This window comes from Pseudorca crassidens, chromosome 12 (assembly GCF_039906515.1).
Source record: "Pseudorca crassidens isolate mPseCra1 chromosome 12, mPseCra1.hap1, whole genome shotgun sequence".
In the NCBI taxonomy this organism is placed as follows: Eukaryota; Metazoa; Chordata; class Mammalia; order Artiodactyla; family Delphinidae; genus Pseudorca; species Pseudorca crassidens.
The window spans coordinates 27,819,724-27,845,353 of record NC_090307.1 but is presented as its reverse complement, the minus strand read 5'-3'; the positions used below and the strand labels follow the sequence as shown (position 1 = coordinate 27,845,353).

Sequence of the window (25,630 nt, the reverse complement as noted above, 5' to 3'; positions counted from 1 at the left end):
CAGTGAAGCCAGGGAAAACTGCAATGGGCTCACCCACGGCAAATCAGACGAGTAAAGGATGAAGCCCTGGGAACACCGATATGGTGGCCAGGGAGGGATGGAAACCAGGAGGCTGGAGGTTATGGAATCTGACAGAGATGGTAGTGTTTTCTTAAGCCTGTAACTGAATTACTTTTCCTGGGAAATAAAATTTTCCTGCTAAATCCAAGTCAATGGTTGCCTATATAAACAATTTATAATCTCTTTAAAAGGTTTCAGGGAAAAAACCCACAATATATGCTTAACCAGTTTTGAAAATTTAGGGCAAAACTTAGCTATGCAAATATGCATTAAAAATTATACAAGTAGGGCTTCCCTGGTGGCACAGTGGTTGAGAGTCTGCCTGCTGATGCAGGGGACACGGGTTCGTGCCCCGGTCCGGGAAGATCCCACATGCCGCAGAGCGGCTAGGCCCGTGAGCCATGGCCGCTGAGGCTGCGCGTCCGGAGTCTGTGCTCCGCAACGGGAGAAGCCACAACAGTGAGAGGCCCGCGTACCGCAAAAAAAAAAAAATTATACATTTCCCTACCACCATTCTCCACGCACCCTGCAACTTGCCTCTATAGGAAACAATGAATGTTTTGTAGTGCTTTGAAAATGAGACCATACATTTCAGTATTCTTCAGGTAGTCCAATACATAAGATCATTAACTTATTCATTACACTATTTCTATGATGTAACACAAAGATTTGACATAAAGCAAAATTTAGTTTTCCATTACATCTATAAACAGTATGAAGTTTACATGAAAAAAAGTAAATACTATCTCATTTTTCAAATTTCAATAAAATTCCTGCCTAGTGAAATTTCAAAAATAAAAAAGCCTACACTCTTTATTTCTCCTCTGATCTCCAACACTGATGGAAAACTGCAGGAGGGGGACAGAAACAGTGGGAATTTGGAAAATTTAATGCTGCTCTCTTTCTCTTGGATAATATAAATACAGCATATCATTATACAGGGATAAAATTCATTTGCAAAAAACAAGAGTCAAAAAATTAGGGGGGAAAAAGACTAAATTTATCCACCATTTTGGAATTATAGAGAAACCAACCGGCATATTAAGCATACTGTAAAGGAGCAACTTCCTCCTCTTCCCAAATCTATAGTCACCAGGGTAAGCAAGCCCACCCCAGTTCAGGACAGCTGCAAAGTCAAGGTAAACAGGTGGGTGCACGACTCCAACCCCAATGTCTAAGAGCTGTCTTGCCCAATTAGGGTCCATTCTGACATTTAGGACAATAACTGACCATTTTTACAGACAGCAACCTTTTGGGCATTGTTCATTGCGCACTTTGGGTGAAGATTAGTGATTCTAAACTCCTGCATACTTGCATTATTTTTACATTTTTGGATGACATCTGTAGAATGGTAAATGTCATATTAAACATTCACTGTGATCTAATCAGTCACAATTAAGGCACTTACTTTGCATCAGCAGCCTCAGAATGTCACTGTACTGGTCAGGGAACTGGTAGAGAAGAAGGTAAGTCCAGTGCTTACAGAAAAGATTAAATGGCATCAAAATATCTTCATCTGGTTCAAGGCCCCAGGCAGTAAGTGCCAAATGAATGGACTCCAGAAGCCTGGTACGATCAGACAGAGGAGGTTTAGTGGCGTTTAACCATTGCTTAAGATCGAACTAAAAAGAAAAGGAAATAAGAAGTTTTATTTATACTAGAAAATTAATTGAAATAGAGCAAATTGTGTGCAAATTTAGTTTGAAAGTCAAAGCTTACCTAGCATTTAGCTTTTTATAAAGATTCAAACTAAAATTTATATACTTAAAAGAATCTAGGCAGTTCAGTAACTGACGGTACCATTATGCCTCCATCCATACTTCAGTCTCTGGGATTGCAGAGGCAGTTTTCTCAGCCCTGCATACGTTTTTGCAATTTAAAAATCTTGTTGGTAAGTTTTCCCTACAACACAAGGATCAGAACTTTGTAGTTCTTCTTCACTGGTCATAGTGCCACAAACAAGCGGCCACTTTATGGAACTATCTCCATCTAATGGCCATGTTTCAAAGAGTGCATCAGTTAGTGAAAATTCAGAGTATTGATATCACCTTCCAGAATCCCAAACTATAAAACATGGTCTCCCCCATTACAAACTGATATCAGTCTCCAGGTCCTAAAAAATGCCCAGGTTTTATGACTCATAGATGTCAGAGAAGTACAACTGAAGGCAAAATAGCTAAGGCTCTGAAATTCTCAACTGGTTAAGTAAATTCATTGCCTTGGTCTGAGTTAATATTCTATTAGGAATAAAACAAAGGCAATTTGCTTAGATTGGGCTTATTCTAAATATGAGAGACTCTGACATGTTACAACTCAATTATCAAACACAATTAAGGCATACATTCAAAAGAAGGATGTACTAAATTATTACTATGAATATTTCAAAACTGTATGAAGTTTTTAAAGAGAGTTTGGGAGCTGGTCCTTTTTATACTACATGAGTAAGACTGTCCTATATAACAGAATCAGCGCCCCCAGAAGCAGCAGCTCTGGGATGCTATTTGAAGATGATATCAAATGAGAAAACGGCCTGTCACTCACCAGTCCACCTGGAGACACAGCTCCGAGGGAGCTGGGAAACAACAGCAGTATCTACATTTCAATGACAACATCAGGACTGAATGACAGCTCACCTTGGTCAGCAGCATGAAAATCATATCACTGTTGTCCTCACTCAGAAACTTCACCACTTTCTCATACAGCTGTATGAACTCCGCAGGCGTAGCGTTGGGAGTAAAGAAAGGTGACAAGAGAGAGCAGAGCCTTCTGTTCTTCAGAATGGTCTGAAGGACTTTTCTGCATTCTGATTTAGTGCCACTTATAAACACCTTGAAAGAATTAAAAAGGGAAAATGTCACTATATTCTCCCCTCCCCAACTTTTACTTAAGCACCCAAGTTTTAAGGAATAGTACATAAGGCAAATAGAATTTTTTCTAAATAAGAATAAGAAACAATCAAAAGAAATGTAAAATCAACATCGATAAACCTGTCACTTCCAATGTAACTGATATTAAATATTCTGGATAATCCATTCATTTCATTTGGACACACCAAAGAAAATGTTTAAAAGATTAAAATATTGGGATAATCTGAATCTGGAAATTTGCAATGTACCCACCATGACTGCTAAGTATTCAAAGTGATTCTGCATTACGTCAAGAAAAAAAAACTTCTAGGTTACACATTTTATTGAGATGTGCTTTTAATACTTTTCAAAAGCTAATTTTTACAACTAATATACACTCAAGATAACCTCACCTTCTTGTAACTTGGTTCTAATGTTTAAAAGTACTAGAATATAAGTGAATATTTAAATAACCTCAGAGTCAGGAAAGCTTTGATAAGCTTGACCAGAGGCAGAAATAATAAAGGACAAGACTGATAGATTTGAATATATAAAATTTTTACTTCAATAAGGCAAAAATCATCATAAAATTAAAGAAAAATGACAAAGGAGAAAAATTATACCACATTCCAGATACCAGGTTAGCACTCTGAGGAGCTCTTTCAAAACAAGAAACTCACCAGCAGAAAACGTGCAAAGGACAATACCAGAAAAATCACACACAAAAATTATTAAACAGCCAATAATCATTTGCAAAGTCAGGCAATTGAACAAGTACTTAAAGAAATACAACTTAAAATAATCACAAAGTACCACTTCCCCTATTAGATTAGCAAGATTTATAAAGAATGATCATTCCTAATGTTAGTTCTAATATGGAGAATAATAAACTCAAACCCTGCTATTATAATGTAAATAGGTACAAACTTCCCAGGAGGAGAGTATAACAATATACATCAAATGCTAATCCTTTTGACATAGCAATCATACTTCTAGGAAATTATTCTAGGAAAAATAGCACAATAATTTCACAAAGATATGTAAGAATATTTAGCTCAGGCTTACTGTAGCAAAACAACCAACCTACATAAATATTCATCCAGAGGGCACTGGCTCAATACATTACAATATATCTATACCATGGAACACTATATATTAAAATACCATGATATAGGTCTGTATTTATTATCAAGAATAATGTCTAAAACATGAGTTTGAATGAAAAAAGCAGGTTATAAAACAGCATGTGCTAGTTATTAACTGTGTATTTTTACATATACACACATAAACTAATAGACATAGATACACAAGACAAACTATAATGAAATGTTAGCTATGTAACCAATATCTCCAGGAGATGAGGATTGTGAGAAATTTTTCTTTATACATTTTTTTAACATCTTTATTGAAGTGTAATTGCTTTACAGTGTTGTGATAGTTTCTGCTATATAACAAAGTGAATCAGCTATATACATATGTAAACCCCCATATGTCCTCCCTCTTGCAAATCCCTCCCACCCTCCCTACCCCACCCCTCTAGGTGGTTGCAAAGCACAGAGCTGATCTCCCTGTGCTATGAAGCTGCTTCCCACTAGCTAGCTATTTTGCATTTGGTAGTGTATATATGCCAATGTTACTCTCTCACTTTGTCCCAGCTTACTATTCCCCCTCCCCGTGTCCTCAAGTCCATTCTCTATGCCTGTGTCTTTATTCCTGTCCTGCCCTTAGATTCATCAGAACCATTTTTTTTTTTTTTTTAGATTCTATATGTGTTAGCACATGGTATTTGTTTTTCTCTTTCTGACTTACTTTACTCTGTATGACAGACTCTAGGTCCATCCACCTCACTACAAATGACTCAATTTCATTTCTTTTTATGGCTGAGTAATATTCTACTGTATATATGGGCCACAGCTTCTTTATCCATTCATCTGTCAATGGACACTTAGGTTGCTTCCATGTGCCGGCTACTGTAAATAGTGCTGTGATGAACATTGTGGCACATGATTCTTTTTGAAATATGCTTTTCTCAGGGTATATGCCCAGTAGTGGGATTGCTGGGTCATATGGTAGTTCTCTTTTTAGTTTTTTAAGGAACCTCTATACTGTTCTCCATAGTGGCTGTATCAATTTACATTCCCACCAACAGTACAAGAGGGTTCCCTTTTCTCCACACCCTCTCCAGCATTTACTGTTTGTAGATTTTTTGATGATGGCCATTCTAACTGGTGTGAGGTGATACCTCATTGTAGTTTTGATTTGCATTTCTCTGCTGATTAGTGATGTTGAGCATCTTTTCATGTGTTTGTTGGCAATCTGTATATCTTCTTTGGAGAAATGTCTATTTAGGTCTTCTGCCCATTTTTGGATTGGGTTGTTCGTTTTTTTGATATTGATCTGCATGTATACTTTGGAGATAATCCTTTGTCAGTTGCTTCATTTGCAAATTATTTTCTCCCATTCTGAGGGTTGTCTTTTCGTTTTTATGGTTTCCTTTGCTGCGTAAAAGCTTTAAGTTTCATTAGGTCCCATTTGTTTATTTTTGTTTCTATTTCCATTTCTCTAGGAGGTGGGTCAAAAAGGATCTTGCTGTGATTTATGTCATAGAGTGTCCTACGTATGTTTTACTCTAAGAGTTTTATAGTATCTGGCCTTACATTTAGGTCTTTAATCTATTTTGAGTTTATTTTTGTGTATGGTGTTAGGAAGTTTTCCAATTTCATTCTTTTACATGTAGCTGTTTTCCCAACACCACTTATTGAAGAGGCTGTCTTTTCTCCATTGTATACTCTTGCCGCCTTTATCAAAAATAAGGTGACCGTATGTGTGTGGGTTTATCTCTGGGCTTTCTATCCTGTTCCACTGATCTATATTTCTGTTTTTGTGCCAGTACCATACTGTCTTGATTAGTGTAGCTTTGTAGTATAGTCTGAAGTCAGGGAGCCTGATTCCTCCAGCTCCATTTTTCTTTCTCAAGATTGTTTTGGCTATTCAGGGTCTTTTGTGTTTCCATACAAATTGTGAAATTTTTTGTTGTAGTTCGGTGAAAAATGCCATTGGTAGTTTGATAGGGAATGCACTGAATCTGCAGATTGCTTTGGGTAGTACAGTCATTTTCACAATGTTGATTCTTCTAATTCAAGGACATAGTATATCTCTCCATCTGTTTGTATCGTCTTTAGTTTCTTTCATCAGTGTCTTATAGTTATCTGCATAAGGGTCTTTTGTCTCCTTAGCTAGGTTTATTCCTAGGTATTTTATTCTTTTTGTTGCAATGGTAAATGGGAGTGTTTCCATAATTTCTCTTTCAAATTTTTCATCATCAGTGTATAGGAATCAAAGGGATTTCTGTGCATTAATTTTGTATCCTGCTACTCTACCAAATTCATTGATTAGCTCTAGCAGTTTTCTGGTAGCATCTTTAGGATTCTCTATGTATAAGTATCATGTCATCTGCAAACAGTGACACCTTTACTTCTTTTCTGATTTGGATTCATTTATTTATTTTTCTTCTCTGATTGCTGTGGCTAACACTTCCCAAACTATGTTGAATAATAATGGTGAGAGTGGGCAACCTTGTCTTGTTCTTGATCTTAGAGGAAATGGTTTCAGTTTTTCACCATTAAGAACGATGTTGGGGCTTCCCTGGTGGCGCAGTGGTTGAGAGACCGCCTGCTGATGCAGGGGACGTGGGTTCGTGCCCCAGTCCGGGAGGATCCCACGTGCCGCAGAGCGGCTGGGCCCGTGAGTCATGGCCACTGAGCCTGCGCATCCGGAGCCTGTGCTCTGCAGTGGGAGAGGCCACAGCAGTGAGAGGCCCGCATACCGCAAAAAAAAAAAAAAAATGTTGGCTGTGGGTTTGTCCTATATGGTCTTTATTACGTTGAGCTAGGTTCCCTCTATGCCTACTTTCTGAAGAGTTTTTACCATAAATGGGTGTTGAATTTTGTCAAAAGCTTTTCCTGCATGTATTGAGATTATTATATGGTTTTTATCCTTCAATTTGTTAATATGGTGTATCACATTGATTGATTTGCATATATTGAAGAATCCTTGCATTACTGGGATAAACTCCACTTGATCATGGTGTATGATCCTTTCAATGTGCTGTTGAATTCTGTTTGCTAATATTTTGTTGAGGATTTCTACACCTATGTTCAGAGATATTGGCCTGCAGCTTTCCTTTATTTTATTTTATTTATTTTTTGTGGTACGCGGGCCTCTCACTGTTGCGGCCTCTCCCGTTGCGATGCACAGGCACCGGATGCACAGGCTCAGTGGCCATGGCTCACAGGCCCAGCTGCTCCGTGGCATGTGGGATCCTCTCGGACCGGGGCACGAACCCGCGTCCCCTGCGTCAGCAGGCGGACTCTCAACCACTGCGCCACCAGGGAAGCCCCTGCAGTTTTCCTTTTATGCGACATCTTTGTCTGGTTTTGGTATCAGGGTGATGGTGGCCTCATAGAATGAGTTTGGGAGTGTTCCTCCTTCTGCTATATTTTGGAAGAGTTTGAGAAGGATAGGTGTTAGATCTTCTCTAAATGTTTGATAGAATTTGTCTGTGAAGCCATCTGGTCCTGGACTTTTGTTTGTTGGAAGATTTTTTTTTCTTTTTTTTTCTTTTTTTTTTTTGCTGTAAGCAGGCCTCTCACTGTTGTGGCCTCTCCTGTTGCGGAGCACAAGCTCCGGACGCGCAGGCTCAGTGGCCATGGCTCACGGGCCCAGCCGCTGCTAGGCATGTGGGATCTTCCCGGACCAGGGCACAAACCCATGTCCCTTGCATCGGCAGGGGGACTCTCAACCACTGTGCCACCAGGGAAGCCCTGTTGGAAGATTTTTAATCACAGTTTCAATTTCAGTGCTTGTGATTGGTCTGTTTATATTTTCTATTTCTTCCTGGTTCAGTCTCAGAAGGTTGTGCTTTTCTAAGAATTTGTCCATTTCTTCCAGGTTGTCCATTTTATTGGCAGATAGTTGCTTGTAGTAATCTCTCATGATCCTTTGTATTTCTGCAGTGTCAGTTGTTACTTCTCCTTTTTCATTTCTAATTCTACTGATTTGAGTCTTCTCCCTTTTTTCTTGATGAGTCTGGCTAATGGTTTATCAATTTTGTTAATCTTCTCAAAGAACCAGCTTTTAGTTTTATTGATCTTTGCTATTGTTTCCTTCATTTGTTTTTCATGTATTTCTGATCTGATCTTTATGATTTCTTTCCTTCTGCTAACTTTGGGTTTTTTTGGTTCTTCTTTCTCTGATTGCTTTAGGTGTAAGGTTAGGTTGTTTGAGATTTTTCTTGTGTCTCAAGGTACCACTGTATTGCTATAAACTTCCCTCTTAGAACTGCTTTTGCTGCATCCCATTGGTTTTGGTCGTCGTGTTTTCGTTGTCATTTGTCTCTAGGTAATTTTTGATTTCCTCTTTGATTTCTTCAGTGATCGCTTGGTTATTTAGTAGCATATTGTATAGCCTCCCTGTGTTTGTATTTTTTACAGTTTCTTTCCCTGTAATTGATATCTAGTCTCAGAGCATTGTGGTCAGAAAAGATACCTGATACGATTTCAATTTTATTAAATTTACCAAGGCTTCATTTGTGACCCAAGATATGGTCTATCCTGAAGAACGTTCCATGAGTACTTGAGAAGAAAGTGTATTCTTTTGTTTTTGGATGGAATGTCCTATAAATATCAATTAAGTCCATCTTCTTTAATGTGTCATTTCAAGCTTGTGTTTCCTTATTTATTTTCATTTTGGATGATCTGTCCATTGCTGAAAGTTGGGTGTTAAAGTCCCCTACTAGGATTGTGTTACTGTTGATTTCCCCTCTTATGGCTGTTAGCATTTGCCTTATGTATTGAGGTGCTACTATGTTGGGTGCATAACTATTTACAATTGTTATATCTTCTTCTTGAATTGATCCCTTGATCATTATGTAATGTCCTTCTTTGTCTCTTGTAATAGTCTTTATTTTAAAGTCTGTTTGGCCTGATATGAGAATTGCTACTCAGCTTTCTTTTGATTTCCATTTGCATGGAATATCTTTTTCCATCCCCTCACTTTTAGTCTGTATGTGTCCCTAGGTCTGAAGTGGGTCTCTTGTAGACAGCATATGTACAGGTCTTGCTTTTGTATCCATTCATACAGTCTATGTCTTTTGGTTGGAGCATTTAATCCACTTACATTTAGGGTAATTAGCAATATGTATGTTCCTATTACCATTTTCTTAATTGTTCTGGGTTTGTTTTTGTAGGTCTTTTCTTTCTCTTGTGTTTCTTGCCTAGAGAAGTTCCTTTAGCATTTGTTGTAAAGCTGGTTTGGTGGTGCTGAATTCTCTTAGCTTTTGCTTATCTGTAAAGGTTTTAATTTCTCCATCAAATCTGAATGAGATCCTTGCTGGGTGGAGTAATCTTGGTTGTAGGTTTTTCCCTTTCATCACTTTAAATATGTCCTGCCATTCCCTTCTTGCTTGCAGAGTTTCTGCTGAAAGATCTGCTGTTAACCTTATGGGGATTCCCTTGTATGTTATTTGTTGCTCTTCCCTTGCTGCTTTTAATATTTTTTCTTTGTATTTAATTTTTGATAGCTTGATTAATATGTGTCTCGGTGTGTTTCTCTTTGGGTTTATCCTGTATGGGACTCTGTGCTTCCTGGACTTCATTGACTATTTCCTTTCCCATGTTAGGGAAATTTTCAACTATAATCTCTTCAAATATTTTCTCAGACCCTTTCTTTTTCTCTTCTTCTTCTGGGACCCCTATAATTCGAATGTTGGTGCGTTTGATGCTGTCCCAGAGGTCTCTGAGACCGTCCTCAACTCTTTTCATTCTTTTTTCTTTATTCTGTTCCCTGGCAGTTATTTCCACCATTTTATCTTCCAGCTCACTTATCTGTTCGTCTGCCTCAGTTATTCTGTTATTGATTCCTTCTAGAGTATTTTTAACTTCAGTAATTGTGTTGTTCATCATTGATTGTTTGCTCTTTAGTTCTTCTAGGTCCTTGTTAAATGTTTCTTATATTTTCTCCATTCTGTTTCCAAGATTTTGGATCGCCTTTACTATCATTACTCTGAATTCTTTTTCAGGTAGGTTACCTATTTAATCTTCATTTATTTGGTCTTGTAGGTTTTTACCCTGCTCCTTCGTCTGTAACATATTTATTTGTTGTTTCTTTGTTTTTTTGTTTTTTTTTTGATGGGTGGTGCTATGTTCCTGTCTTATTGGTTGTTTGGCCTGAGACGTCCAGTACTGGAGTTTGCAGGCAGTTGGATAGAGCTGGGTCTTGGTGCTGAGATGAGGACCTCCATGAGGCCTCACCCCGATTGATATTCCCTGAGGTCTGAGGTTCTCTGTTAGTCCAGTGGTTTGGACTTGGAGCTCCCACCACAGGAATTCAGGCCTGACCTCCAGCCTGGGAACCAAGATCCCACAAGCTTCGTGGAGCAGTAAAAAAGAAAAATAGGAGGAGTACAATATCAAAGAATCATAAACAAAACAGAATTAGAAAGACAAAAATTATATTAGGAAAAAAAAAACTATAACTGAAACAACTGCAACAAGGTAAAATAAAACCACAACAGAAGAAAGAAGAAAAAAAACTAAAAAAAAAAAGAAGGGCGGGGGCAGGGGGGAGGGGGGAAACAAGCCAAAGGAGAGAATAACAAAGTATAAAGAATAAAAGAAAAATAGAAAAATGAAAGATTTATTAGGAAAAATAAGAATATAAAAGAATCAACAGAACCCCAATCTAAAAGAGGAAAAAAGGAAAAAAAAAAAAAAAAGCCTTGGCTATGGGGGCAGAGTTTAGGCAGGGTGGAATTTAGGCAGGGGTGGGGTTTAGGGTGGGGCGGGACCTAGGCAGGTGGGACGTGACGTTTGAGCATGGGGCGGGGCCTAGGCTCAGGATCCATGCAGCCAGAAAAGGCCTTGGGGGTGGGGCCTATGTGGGGCGACATCCAAGCATGGGGCGGGGCCTCTGCTCAGGACCTGCGCAGAAGGGGAGAGGCAGCACGTGAAAAGGAGGGCCTGTGGAGTGTGGAGTTCCGGGGTTTGTAGGTGGGGCCCTGGGTGAGGGTGTGTGGGTGGAGTTTAGGCCCAGAGCGTTGAAGGGTTTCTCCGAGTGTAGAGGTGGGGTCCTGGGTGGGGGTGTAGGGGCGGGGCTTGGGCTCTGCACAGCAGGAGGGAGGCTCCGAGGGCAAGAGGATTAGGCCCGGGAGCCCAACAAGCTTCCTGGTGCCTAAGTGGACAGGGAAAGCGCTGGCCCCGTTCCCTTCCATTCCTTCATGCCCCTCCCCCACCATCTCCCCCAGGGTGGCCCCCATCGCCACTGGACCCCTAACCGTGGGTGGGTCCCACTGGGTGTAGGAACTCCTCCCCTCCCCCAGTCACCCCCCAGGGATGCCGGTCCCGGAGGTCTGGCCTTTACTTTTGCTCCCTCTTCCCTCCCTCTCACTCCCTCAGGACCCGCGTGGCTGGAGGGGGCCTAGGTGAGCAGAAGATCAGGCCCGGGATCTCAGCAGGTTCCTGGGGACCTAAGTGGGCAGGGGAAACCTGGCCACGCTCCCTTTGGATCCTCTGCCCTCCCAATCATTCCCCAATTCCCCCCTTTCCCCTCCCCCAGCCACCCCTCAGGGACACCACTCCCGTCCCACCTCCACTTCTCCTCCCCCTGCACTCCCCCCACGTCCCATGTCCTACCCAGTCACTGGGGCTTCCTCCCGTCCCCTTAGGTGTCCATGGTCCCCCTCTGGTGCCTGGTAGGTGCCCTAGTTGTAAGGAGACGCAAATTCCACATCCTCCTAGAACACCATCTTGACTCCGCCCCCTCTTTATACTTTTTATGCTGTCAGTATTGCTTACAATAAGCACTCAACAATTTTATAATCAGGCAAAAATCTATTCTAAAACATCTATTTTAATATCTGCTCAGTATCACCTCCCTAAAAGTATCCAATAAATAGGTACTTATTTAATTGAATTTGGGTGAGAGTACATGATTAATTAGTATTTATATGTTTTCCAGCAAGTGGCATTTCTTGCTTTTATGACACACTTCATAATCTGCATGGATACAATGCCCTTGCCCTTGTTAAATATCCATATATTTAACAGTAAGTCAAATAAGTAAATAAATGGTGACTAGCAACAGGGAGGCAGCAATGGACAGGTGGAGCAAGCACGGAATGTTGATTCAGAAGACCTGGGGTCACTCTCAGCTCCAGCACTCACCAGCTGTACTCCTTAGGCAAGTCACTTAATCTTTTAGAGACCAGTTTTCTCATCTTTAAGATGGGAATGCTATCAATCACACAGAGTCACTGTGAGGGTGAAATAAAATAATGAATCAAAAAGAATTTTATAAACAATAAAGAGCTTTGGTAATACCACTGTTACCAGAAACAGCATAAGATAGAATCTGATGTCTCCCCAGAGACCTACATATATTAATAATTTAATAGCTCTTGTATGAAAAGCAGAATTCCATACCAACAATTCTAACGACATCTTGAGAAGTCAACAATTCAAAGGGGCTCCTGACTTAGGTAAGACTCTGAACCTATAATATAAGTTTGGAGTCAACCATGTCTATATCTAATGAGGACACTGTAGGGACTCATCATATGTAAATAAGGCTAAAAACACAGGATAACCTTACCTGTCCCAAGATCTCAATGCATGAAGTAAAGAACTGCCTTGTGGGAGGATGACGCTGGGTCTCATCGCTGACATAATCCACAACAGTAAAGAAGAGGCTGATGCCAACCTTCTGAACCCCAGGGGTGGGGTGTGACTGGTAGGCATTCACTAAGGCCCTGTGGGAAAATGTAGGTAAGGCTATTGGTCTACAGTAAGAGAATCCAGACCCACAGTGTTTCCCTGATACTCTACATTTCTCAGGCAGTATTCTTAAGAGTCCTCAGAGCCCCATATGAATGCCACTTTAGAAATATTTCACGGGACAGCTTCTAACTTGACCCAATAACTTTTCAATACACAGAAGTGATTTTATGTCCTCCTGGGGGGGAAAAATTCAGCCTTCATTAACATTAAATATTTTCATAATTGTATGTAATTCATAATTTATTACTCAATTTCATGTATTATAATATAAATACATATTTTTAAACACAAGAACCTTGATTTCCCTAAATTTTAATATCCAAGATACTGACTTAGGTTGAAGAAAAAGATTTTTGTATAGAATAAGATCCTAGAATAAAAGACATCTCTTCTAATTCTCACTCTGTTTTGAGTTTCTTTCCTAGTAAAAGAAACATCAACCTCTTGTTCACCTTATCTCCTCCTCCTTCCGAGACCCCCAGCCCCAATCCAACCCACAAAAGGTCTCAATTCCCCTGTCCACACTACCATCCTAATCTACTGGGGGATTAGCTGCTGGTACTAGAACGTGCAGTCACCTCTGCAGTAAAAGGCAGAGTCAACCTCCCCTTTCCGAGGTAATGTCCTGGTGGCTTTGAGAAGAAAAAGGAGAGCTCTAAGAGAAACCACAATGGTCAAATGCAGGTTGGCAACTACACCTGAGAGCCCTAGTTCCCCTGAGCAATTCCACTGCCTACTTTGCTCAATAATCTGAATGGACAATGATGACTTCCTGGGTAAATGTGACTTTAATATAAAACTTAAGCACTACATCTCTCCGTGATTGAATTCTAATGTAATGTATCACCTCCTAATTCAAGGGTCAGCAAAATTATTCCACAAAGGGCCAGATAATAAACATTTTATGCTTTATGGGCTATAAATTGTCACTACACTCAATTCTGCCATTGTAGCATAAAAGCCATACACATTAAGTAAATAAATGGGCATGGCTATGTCACAATAAAACTTTCCTTATCAAAATAGATGGCAGGGCTTCCCTGGTGGCACAGTGGTTGGGAGTCCGCCTGCCAATGCAGGGGATGCGGGTTCGTGCCCCGGTCCGGGAGGATCCCACATGCTGTGGAACGGCTGGGCCCGTGAGCCATGGCCGCTGAGCCTGCGCGTCCAGAGCCTGTGCTCCCCAACGGGAGAGGCCACAACGGTGAGAGGCCCGCGTACCGCAAAAAAAAAAAAAAAAAAAAAAAAAAAAATAGATGGCAGGTCAGATTTGGCCCAAAGGCTGCTGATCCCTGTACTAATTAGTGGGTGACTGGTGGGTATAGCAGCATGTATGATTACTGTCAGTAATAACAAATAGTATTTTAAATTATAATGCCCTCAAAACTTACGTAATCAAGTTTTCGGCATGCACAGCGGCTTCCACAATATTAAGTGATGGTGGTTTAGCAGCTTCTGCTTGCAACTGCTTCACTTCTTTTCGCAGAACATGAAGCTGTTGGCTTATTGCTTCATTCTTATGCAAACCTTCAAACTAACAAAAGTTAAAGTGGTCAACAGACTTATTTGCCCCTACAGCTTTCTAGAGCAGATATTTTATTAAAAATATCCTGGGTATTCGATAAAGAGAATATTATTACAACTAATATTGTAACTCAAAACTCTCAGCTGAACCTGAGAAGGATGGGGAAAAAACCGTCAAAAACCTGTACAAGAATCTCAGGCTTTTCATGAAGAATCAAACTTGTTCATTGCTGGTTCAGATCCTTTTGTAGGCTATGTTCTACATCACTCATGCTTCAATGCTCCAATTCTGATCAAAAATAAACTCAGTGTCTTCCACCACTGGGGCTTCTCTTGAAGCACATCAAGCCCCCCTCTGTTGGCCATCCCTCCCCATAACCATAACCCCTCTCTGTTCTCCCAATCCAGAAGCACATATAATTTGACTCAAGACACTGTGGCTGCACGTTTCATCTGCACCAAACATAAAAAGAGGATGACACAAATCTTTTAATAAAACAACTGCCATTTTGAAAGGAAGAAAAGATATATACTTATAAAAGAAACACCAAAAATAAGATAAAATACAAGGAGTGCCCACACCAGTTGCGTGGCTAGGAAAGCACAACTGACTAATTCAGTGGTTCCTAAAAGCCGGTCTTCGATAAAATTTGTATTGGTTCTCAGTAAAGATGTGAAACATAAGAAGAATTTATTGAGCTTTAAAAAAAAAAAACTAAATTTATTTCAATTTTTTTAAAACTATACTTTATTTAAGATTATGTCTTTCCTATTTGAGGGAGTTGTTAATATTCCTTTCTCTAATTAACTGATGGTGACCTATATGATAACTGCTTTGTATGTACATTTTTAATGTCCTTTTTTGCCTGTGGACAGATACAGAGAACATCCTAGGCCCAGGTTGCAACACAATGTAGCAGTGGTGGGAGACAGGACAGAGGGACAGCCAAGAGGAGCTCAACTAAGTAGGGGGTCAGGGCTGAAGAGGGCAGTGCAATCAGACTGGGAGCAGAGGGGCCTGTCTTAGAGATACCTTTAATGCAGGTTAGGGAATTTGGACTTATCTTGCAGGATGGCAGGAAATGCTGAAGAGACCAGACCATTTAGAAAGCAGGAATGTTAAATCCTACATTCTCTTCACATAGTCTTCCCCGATCACTTGGGTGAGCAGTAGAGTCTACATTTTCCTTTATATGCACCTGTCCAAACCCGGGCCTCAGCCACCACTGCAGTGATTACAGGTATCCTTTGTTTATAAATAATGTAATTACTTAATTCACAAACTTGCTCAAATGAATCCCTTATATCCCTGCCAGAATTATTTTCGTAAATTCCAGATCAAAAGCTCATGAAGGGCAATGGTCCTGCTTGTTTTGCTTTACACAGCAGCCCAGTGCAGCACAACTATGATAGATGGCATGTTGAGCCCCTACTTTTATGATCATGATAAGAAGTTTCTTCAACAAAACTCATCAATGTTGTGTTAAAAGTCTTTATAAAACTTCTTGTTTTACAGAAAAAATAGGCTATTACTATGAATCAAAATGCATAAAAGATGCTTAGCATTTTTTCGCAATAAAGTATTATTTAATTTTTTTTAAAAATGGCATAAAAGTGAATATCCAAGAGCATATAATGTTAACAATTACTTCAATTTTTACTACTGGAGAAACAAAAGATTTAGAAAAGTAAATTACTTCCATTAAACCACATAATGAATCAATACAAATATTTTATTTCAAATCTTTCAAATAACAGGCCGATGTTTAATAGCCCAAAATGTGATCAGGAGTATATGCAGTCAGCTTTTTTGCCCAATATGTCACCAAGTACAGTTAAACTGGGTCTTTGAGAGTCACAGCCCTTGGCTGACCTGGAGAGAAAGCATCAAAGAGAGGAAAAGAAAGAATCTGAGAGGAGGAAGGAAGACAGTAAGAATGAAGGGAAGTGGAAAGACAATGGGTAATAAAAAAGAGAGGCTCACTTGACTGGGAAACGCAGAGAGACAAGACTAAAATCACTTTGTAACTTGAACTTTAAAACTGCTACCCCATGTTGTAGAAACTACTGATGCTGAAGAATAAAAGAAAATCAACTAGTTTAGGAAAGTTTAAACTTTCTCACAAAAAAACCCAAAATTATCATAATTTCCTAGTCTACTTATTTTTGTTTCCTAACACTGTTAAAAGTTTTCTTTTCTTACTAGAGGGGAGGTGAGAGAGATTGAATGACTACCGGCTCATAATTACAAGAAGCTGTAGACAATAGAACAAAGCAGCATGCTGGAAGCCCGTCCCCTTGAGTCACTATAAGTAGACAAAGAAATACAAAAGTTGCACAAAGCATGTGCTTCAGTAAGTTGTTAAAATAATGTGAGGCCCTCAGGGGTCTTTTCCATCTTTCATTTCTAGGAATGAGCAATTTTTCACATGATAATAAATCAGTCCTGGGTCCAGCAAACATGCCCCACAATACCAAAGAACAACAAAAGGAACCCTATTATAAATCACCCCATATCCTCAGGGAATATCACCAAATTATTAGAGGCTTCTGTTAGGAGAGGCGACCACAGAAGAGGCACGTCTCACTTCCCAGAAAATATCTTTGGCTTTTGTATACCCCAAACAAGCTATACATAGTTCAAACATTTGCAGATGGCTGGAAATTTCCAGGGCTTTCCCTCACAGAAAAATTCTACTAAGCAATAAGATATTTTCATGATATAATTTGAAATCTTTACAAAAGAGCCATTGAAATTTATATTTAAAATACGCTTAACATGTTTTAATTTTAGAACTTAAAATTCACACTTGAAATATAAAATTATTTTCCATGAAGTTGATTTTAAAAATTCATCCAATCCAGGAATTCTCTAATCACTGAAAAAGAAGCACTCCTACCACACTAACTCAGAAAGAAAGGGGTACACATGTTAATTCAAATGAGATTTGACTGTCATGATCAGCTAGTTTTCAAAAATCAGAGCTGAAAGAGCCAAAGCAAATGGCCTGGCCATTTCCCAATATTGAATGGAAAAGCACAACTCTTGAATTTAAATAGATGCGGGCTTGAATTCCAACTGAGCCACGTAATAGCTGTGTGAGTTTGACAAGTCTCTGAGTCTCTCTGAACCTGCTTTCTCTTCCTCATTCTGTGAGGCTAAGTGAAAAACGTAAGCAAAGCCCCTAGCAGATTACCTGGAATGTGAGAGTGCCCAAGCAAGGGATAAGAAATACTCTGAACAGGGCTGAGAAATAAGGTAGTGCACTGAAGTATGACCAGCCTTACCGCTTTCCAAGATCGAATGCCCAGGAGACACTTGTATTAGAGTAAAAAGGTAAGTGGAGCAGTGTGTGGTATTTAAGTCAGGATTTTGTATGGAAAGCAGTAAACTGGCCAATTAAGCATTAAATTGGCCAAAGGTAAGCAGGATCAAAAATGACTGCCAATTTCTAGTAGGAAAAAGTTCCAACTTCCATGTCTTCCACAGCCAGAGAATATCTTCAGGGAGATTATTATGAAGAGTATGTATCCATCGTTCATTCCTGCAAACACATCCATTTTGTGACACTGACTGTGTGAAGCACTGACAACATAAACATGAAAAAGACAAGATCCTGGCCCTCAGGTAACTCAAAATCTGTTAAAGCCTACAGAAGTAACCATAACACAAAACAAGCTGTAATGCAGTCTAACAAGTGGTGTGCTTGTGGCTCTCAATGACTGAGTCAGGGGTGTTAAAGGGTACCTATCATGTGCCAAGAGCCATTCTAGGTGCTGCTGGTAATACAGATGAATAAGGACAGGAGCTCTATTCCCAAAGAGGTTACAGTCTGGTAGGAAAAACAGCAGGTAACTACAACAGCATTTATGCTCAAGCTGCGATAAGAGGAGGGAATATCTCAGTTTGACTAGAGGAGTCAAGAAAGACCTCAAGAAAAGATGCTGCCTGAACCAAGGAATGAAGGGATGAGCAGAAGCTCAGAAATGAGTGGGGGAGAACAAATAACAGCATATGCTAAGAACAAAGGCATGTCATGTTTGCAGAACAGAAAAGGTCTAAATTGCTAGAAAATAGAAGGTTTGGGGAGTGGGAGAGAGGGTATATGATGTTGCTAGAGAAAGATTAAGAACAGATTATGGAGGGTCCAAAAAGACATACTCCTTTTAGACACTAGAGAACCAACGTGGGTTTTTAGCCCGGAAATGTGATCAGATTTGTATTTAAAAAGATGAATGGTGGAAAATGAACTAGATAGAAAGACTATGGACAGGAAGGCTGCTGTATTAGTTCAGGGGAGAAGTGATGTGGGCCGACCATAGGGCAATGGCAATACAAACAGAGAAAGGCATACATTTAAAGCCATTTCAAAGGCAGAACGAGTATGACTTGGAAAGCGACTAGATAGGAAGTATGGGGGGGGCGGGGGGAGAATGTGGATACTGATGCCTCGGTCTCCATCTTGGGAGCCCAGGTAAGTGGAATTACAGAAAAAACAGGTTTGACAGGTAAAGATGAGATTAGTTTAGGACCTACGGAGTTTGAGGTATCTATGGGACATTCATAGAATGTTAAGTAAGCAAGAAGTCTAGACCTGGAACTCAAGAGAGAATTCTGGACTAGACAAACAGAACAGGAGTCATCAACATATGGACTGACCCTTCCGGGGTCATGGACTGTTGAGGATCGACTGAATCTATGAACTCTCCAGGAAAAAAAAATTTCTATACACTTTCAGGGTCTTCTCTGGCCCACTACAGACCCTTCACAAACCCCAGATTAAGAACTCCAGCACAGACAAAAGGCAAAAGCAGCTGGCATCACAGTGAAGAAGGGAATCAGGAGTAGAACCAAGCACAACCAGCAATCCAAGCGTTGAGGAACCCTGGAGGAAACTGAGAAGTGGCTGGAGATCTGAGGAATCCAGAAGAGGCCTCATGATGTTCAGCATCACCAGATGATAGAATGATGCCAAACAGGATCAACACTACTCATCACAACCATGAGGTGGTCACTGGACACCCGTATATAGAGGGGCTTATAGTTTTACATTGTAAGAATAACACAATCTACCTTCTTCAGGAACACTGTCTCCCAGTGACAGTTTCTTGATGAGCCATAAACACTCAGAACTCACCTTCCCTACCCCTGACAAACACCTCTCTTCCTACAAACTAAAGTCATCCATTTGTGTAATGGACAGCATTAGACTCAAGTACAATCTTTAACAAAAAATCAGAGCAGGGGCTTCCCTGGTGGTGCAGTGGTTGAGAGTCCGCCTGACGATGCAGGGGACACGGGTTCGTGCCCCGGTCTGGGAAGATCCCACATGCCGCGGAGCGGCTAGGCCCGTGAGCCATGGCCGCTGAGCCTGCGCGTCCGGAGCCTGTGCTCCGCAACAGGAGAGGCCACAACAGTGAGACGCCCGCGTACCGCAAAATAAATAAATCAGAGCAAACCTAACTGACTTGCTTAGATAAGCCCAAGCTTCATGGCAGCTAGAGTTTTAACTTTCCTCCACTTTGCTCTTAGCCATTAGTGAGTAGCAAAAAAAAATTTTATCTTCAGTTCCTAGAAGTTATCAACCAGTAAATACTGCCCAGGACAGCTGGAATTCGCAATTACTGTGTAATTTTCCAAAAAAATCCTAGTTAAGTCTCAGACTACGAAAGTTGCTTGCTGTCTTTACATTTTTAATTCCCCTGGCACATCTGCATCATTAGGCAAAATAATGGCTGGAGTAGTACTGTTGATACTGATACTTCTAGGAGCCATCAGTGGGAGTTCCCAAGCTTCTGGATTTTCCAAATGACGGGACTTCCTAAACTGAAAGTCAGGGCACTGGGCAACAAGTAAGGCCAGCAGAAAATTAAAATGTGCTTTAAGAAAACTTGGATATCTCTAATGAGGTTATGGCCACAAAACACAGCTATTTTTCAAATTCTTTAAGCTTCTATAAAATCTCTTTTTTTGCTGTGTGTCCTTTCTTGTTATTTTACTTCTTTCTTCAAGCAATCTTAACATCTACCAATTTTTCTTTTGAAAAGTATTTTTTGTGTTGTCTATAAAAGCAAAATCTAAGGCATATTCATTTTAATCCCTATCATAGATCATCTTCTTTCTGATCTCCCTCCTCAAAATAATAATCAAAATTATTTTGAAGGTATTTTAGAAAAGGTGTACCTTTTTATTTCAGAATTAACGAACTAAAGGTTATAAAAGAAATTTGAATTCAAGGGTTCAGATAAATCAAGACTATGATCCCTTTTTCTGAAAAGGAAAAAAGACAGGTCACTGGTAGGCTTAGAGTTAAAGCTCCCAGGTTTGCCTAGTGGTATTTTCCACCGCAAGACCCTGCAATTTAATAGGAGGTCAAGCAATCAGACCTGTTCTTTGGCTGGGACAGCAAATATTTACAACTCTTCAAACAGTAAGCTATTAGCCAGAATTGGAAAGACATTTCTTTGTACTTATCTCAGTAGTCACTTAAAAAATGCATTTTAGGAGAATTCCCTTCTCTATATAGAATTAACAGCCTGACAAAGATATGTAATTTCAAAATATGGAAAAATACCATATTTGTAAAAACACAGATTGGTAATAAAATGTCCCTTTTTTATTATAACTAGATACATTTTCAGCCTTTTTCCCACAACTCAAACTCCACCCTCAGGTGGCAAACTTTTCTTCCTGTTTTATTATTTTAGCAAGTGATCCTTCTTAAATACCTCTACCTTAGTCTTGCTAAAGCATTAGCAACTGGGGGAATAAAAACACACCAAAAGAAAATTAACTTCATAAGGTACCCGGCCAAAGATATTATCTCAGTATTTAGGCATCTCACATTCCAGGCCAAATTTCTTAATAGACGCATACAACTATGCTGAAAAAAATTAGAAATGAAATTTGAATGTAATAAAAAATATGAGTATAAAAAATTATTTCAAAGAAGACATTTTAAGAAAACAGTCTCCTAGAAAAGACTGATGAAAAATACATTAGAAGTGTTAAAATTTGGACTGGCACAAAAAGAAGGGAAATTTTTGAAAGACAACCAAGAGTCAGTAAGATAAATACCCCAATTTGTAAAAGCTAACAAAAAGAGAAGCTATTTTTGTGCAAGTTAGTCAAGGAACAGGTAGCGCCTGTCTCCAACCATTTCTTTCCCAGCTCACAGAATACTGAATTCACTTGCAGAAAGAGTACCATGCAGTGACTAAGGAGCATGCACTCTGCAGCTGGAACGCCTGGGCCTTCCTGGTTTTGCCACTCACTGGCAGCGTCACCTCGGATATGTAACTTAACCTCTCTATGCTCTATTTCTTCATCTGGAAAATACAGACAATAAAGATACCCACCTTATAGTATTGTGGTGAGGATAAGACAAGTTCTGTAAAGTGTTTAGACTCTACCTGGCATAAAGTGAGGGCTATGACATACTGGCTAAGGCTAACCTTCCATTCTGAAGTCCTTACGATGTCATAGACCCAACTTTGGCCTGTTGGCAAGCTCCACCCAACTGATCTGCTTTTCACACGTGCCTCCCACCTTTGTCTTCAGTGGCTCCCCACTACCCACAGCATTCAGCCAGAGCCCCCACATGATGATCTCTTCCAATGTGAGTTCTAACCTTTCCAACATGAATCACTGCCCCCCCCGAAAAAAAACAACTGAAACAGATCGATTGAGCCACTGACCCCTAGGTGAAGTCATGGTGACCCCATTCCCACATTCCTTCTAACTGAATCCAAAGTATCATCACCAAAATCTTTTAACACTAGTTTGAGCCCCTCTCTCCAAGAATCATCTCAATTATTCCCCTTTTCTTTTCATTTCTATCTGACTATCTGTCTTATAAGACTCATCAGCACTTACGGAAATAAGTGATTAGCTTTGTATGTATCTTCACTCTCCCCAGAACTATTAAATGTTTTGGGACATGGATGATGTACTAAATACTTCTTTCAGTCTTTCTCAATGATATGCCAATATTAGGGACTCAAACGAAACTCTCTGAATTATGAAGACACGTAATCTTAATCTTACCTGAACTGTTACAACTCCAGCTCCTTGGCACTTCTTGCCACTACTGCCTCTACATTCCAAATGCAGTGTGGTCTGTTCTTCTCGATTAACATACTGCTTGGGCATTGTGTCCAACAGCTCACTGTCCAGCACAACCTGCTGAGATTCCCGAAGAGCTGCAGTTCTGAAAAACATCATCGGTAGGTTAGAAAAAAAAAAAGTCTTAGGAAAGATTTTATGATAAGTGATAAAGGCTTCCGGTCACCCCCAGCCTGCATTAGAGAACGATAAGGCACAAGAATTCCATAGTAACAAAAAACCAAAGGTGTGTGTGCCAAGACTCACCCAAACCCTCTCCCTGGCAGTCAGAGAGTTAAAAAAGGAAGGAAAAGTAAGACAAGTTTTTAGCCAGAAACAAAGCTCCATTTAGAATCTGTGTTAGATCAATGTTTTTTTAAATGAACCCTTAAATGCAGAAGAACAAATGAGAATTCCATCCTGATTTAATCATCCTAAAGGGGTACCTTATTTGTAAGTACCAGTGACTTCTTAGATATTAGCAACTCAACCTGAGATGTGGAAGACATGAAAAGCTAGTTGTTTACATGGGTGTCAACACTGTTTTAACTGTATTGATTATTACGGTGATGTGCAGGAGGCCTGTGTGTTGCATGTGCAAACAACACACATACGATACACGACTAAACCAAAGACAACCAAGGGATAAAGGGCCAATAAGAGATTGATTCCCATGGGCTTTGCAAAGATAAACTCTTTCACTTTATAAATAAAACAGACTCTACACGCACTCCTCCTCACAGGATCACAAGGTACAATCAAAACCTTATACAGTTGATCATTCTGTATCCACTGTGAACTCAAAATACTAAAATGACTTTCCCACACTTCGATCAAGTATCTGTGTCAATTTTTAAAAGAATATGGAGAGTTAGAGAGCAAAGCAGTGACAAAAGAGAGTAAATCTCATTTCATTCCCTTTTAACACCATCTTTCCAGGATCAGATTTCCTCAGGGAAAGCATAAGAAAAAAATTTAGCTGGCACTGCCGCCACTCGGAAATGCCACAAGAAACTGTACAATGTATATAGTCCATGAAAGCACCACATAATTTCTACATGAAATTAAAAGACTTGTCACAACTTGGTTAACTAAGGTAACCATCTGAGCCAGTCTGGTCAAATTACCCTGGTGGTGAGGAGGCTACTGAAGAAGCTCTTCTAGGTGCTACTCTACTCATCAGGCTGTCAAAGCAGCAAGCACAGAAGCATGATCCTGGAGGGCTTGTGTCTTACCTGGCCTGCTGCCGCAGCAGATTCAGGTCTGTGCGTACCAGCTGGATGGCGTCCTTCTGACTCAGGATCGAGGCTGAGGAAATAACTGGCACAGGAGGCCTCATTGGCTGCAGAACAAGGGGAGGTTGGGGGTCTTCGTGCTTCCGCAGGTTACTTAAAACCCTTTCTTTAGCTGAAAAAAAAATTAAGTCATATTTACTGAATAACGGCTACTACTAGGTCATAATGTACTACAAAACTAAACTGTTACCTTCATAAAGAATGTTAAGAGATCTGAAGAATAGTTGTTTAAATCATCAGAGGTCTAAATGAATAAAATTATCTTTTGTTCCTTCCAAGTTCTGAGGGATCACCCACCAGCCTAATAATACTCTACCCAGGAGCTGGGAGCTCAGGAGCATGTGATATGATTAAATAGAATTCCTATCCTCAAAAAGTCTTGATGATAGCTAAAGACCTACTGCTCACAATCTTAAAGTATCACCCTAGACAGCTTTGCATAACATGCTAAGGTGTTTGGACTTGACACTAGTGTAAAAGGGATCTAGTGAATAACTCGAAGCAAGCTTTAGAAAGATGGTAGCTATCATCTGGACAGTGGACTGGGGAAATGGGGCAGGTAGCCCAGTTAAGAGTTTAATGCAGTCATCCAAATAAACTTCATAGGAATAGGAGAAAGAGGAATGGGCATTATGGAATGAAGCTGAGTGAAAAGTCCTACATTAGGCCAAGGTTTGAACAGGAGGGTGGAGAGTAGTAGAGTTAAAATGAATGAAGACATGGGCATGAACTCCTACAGAACTTATATTTATGTAGCCATACAGTCATTCATTCATTCATTTGTTCATTCACTCAAAAACTGATTTACGAATACAAATAAGAAATCATGTACCATATAAGAAAAATAAAGGTAAAAAACAGTAAATCTGTACCATGCAACTTTGCACTAGATTTCACATGATCTCATACTGGTCAATCCAACTTAAATGTTTATATTCCTACACTCATTACACAGCTGAATACACAGTAGGTGTCCAATAAATTCCTATCGTCCCTTCCTTTCTTTTCACTACGCTATCCACATACCACACAGCTCATAGGGACTGAAGAACATGAAGAAAAATGCTGCCATGTAAGATAACAGAGGTCGGGAGAGGTCAAAGGAATTTCAAGTCAGTAAGTTAACAAAGTACTTAAGGGACTACTCTGAATTTCCCATTTCATTCCAGATATAGCATTCAATTTTCTATTCTTGTTAAGAAAAATTAAAGAAAACTTAATAGCCATGACTTTACTTGGCATAAGAAAACTTGTATTGTTTGTAATCCAAACAGATGGAATTTAACATTCCAAACAGGTCAAGTCCAGGACTGTCCCTTATAGCTGGGGTTTTTCCACTAGAACTACCACTCTATGCACAGAATGTAACAAAGCTGGATATTCACCATGGGGTAAGATTCCTGACTATGTTCAAGTCTCTTTCAAGCAACATTAGGTCATGACTCTAAAGGAAAATGGGGGTGGGGGAGGTGGGGAGGGTCTTTTTCTAACCCAATATAACTTATTACAAAAGAAAAATCAAGGGTGGTACTTTAAATCCAAAACAAAAGACAGAAAAAAACTTAATTCAGAGCATATTTAACTATAATCACAACTCTGGACCACAATTGACAAAAAGTTACGAAGCCAACAAATTTAAGAAAAAGAAGTTGGTGTCGTAAGTATACAATAACCTATGAAGAGCTGCTGAAATTTTTCCTACAATCACAATCACAAGTTCCATCATTTGATATAATCATCATCTAACCTGCTCTCATCTGAGAAAAACCTGAAACTAATTATTTAAAAATCTAGGCTTTAACTTTATTTAGAACTGCAACCTGTACTGATCACCAGAAATAAGACAAGTGGTGAAGAGCAGGGTCTCTGAAGCCTGCTCTTCAAAGCCCCAGCTTTGTAACTTCAGAAAGTTACCTAACCACCATACACTTCAGGTTCCTTATCTGCTCAATGCAAACCCCAAATAAT

The 25,630-nt window shown here is 39.8% G+C and overlaps 1 protein-coding gene across 4 annotated transcripts in view; it reads right to left on the bottom strand.

Moving 5' to 3' along the window:
* EPG5 (ectopic P-granules 5 autophagy tethering factor) overlaps positions 1-25,630 on the bottom strand; it is a 129,773-nt gene that overhangs the window by 33,669 nt on the left and 70,474 nt on the right. For all 4 annotated transcript variants that reach the window (XM_067699210.1, XM_067699207.1, XM_067699208.1 and 1 more), the window contains exons 26-31: positions 23,603-23,774; positions 22,311-22,473; positions 14,131-14,273; positions 12,555-12,711; positions 2,694-2,888; positions 1,469-1,682 (exon numbers count right to left, since the gene is read on the bottom strand). In XM_067699210.1, the coding sequence (XP_067555311.1) occupies positions 1,469-1,682; positions 2,694-2,888; positions 12,555-12,711; positions 14,131-14,273; positions 22,311-22,473; positions 23,603-23,774 (1,044 nt within the window). The remainder of the gene's footprint in view (positions 1-1,468; positions 1,683-2,693; positions 2,889-12,554; positions 12,712-14,130; positions 14,274-22,310; positions 22,474-23,602; positions 23,775-25,630) is intronic.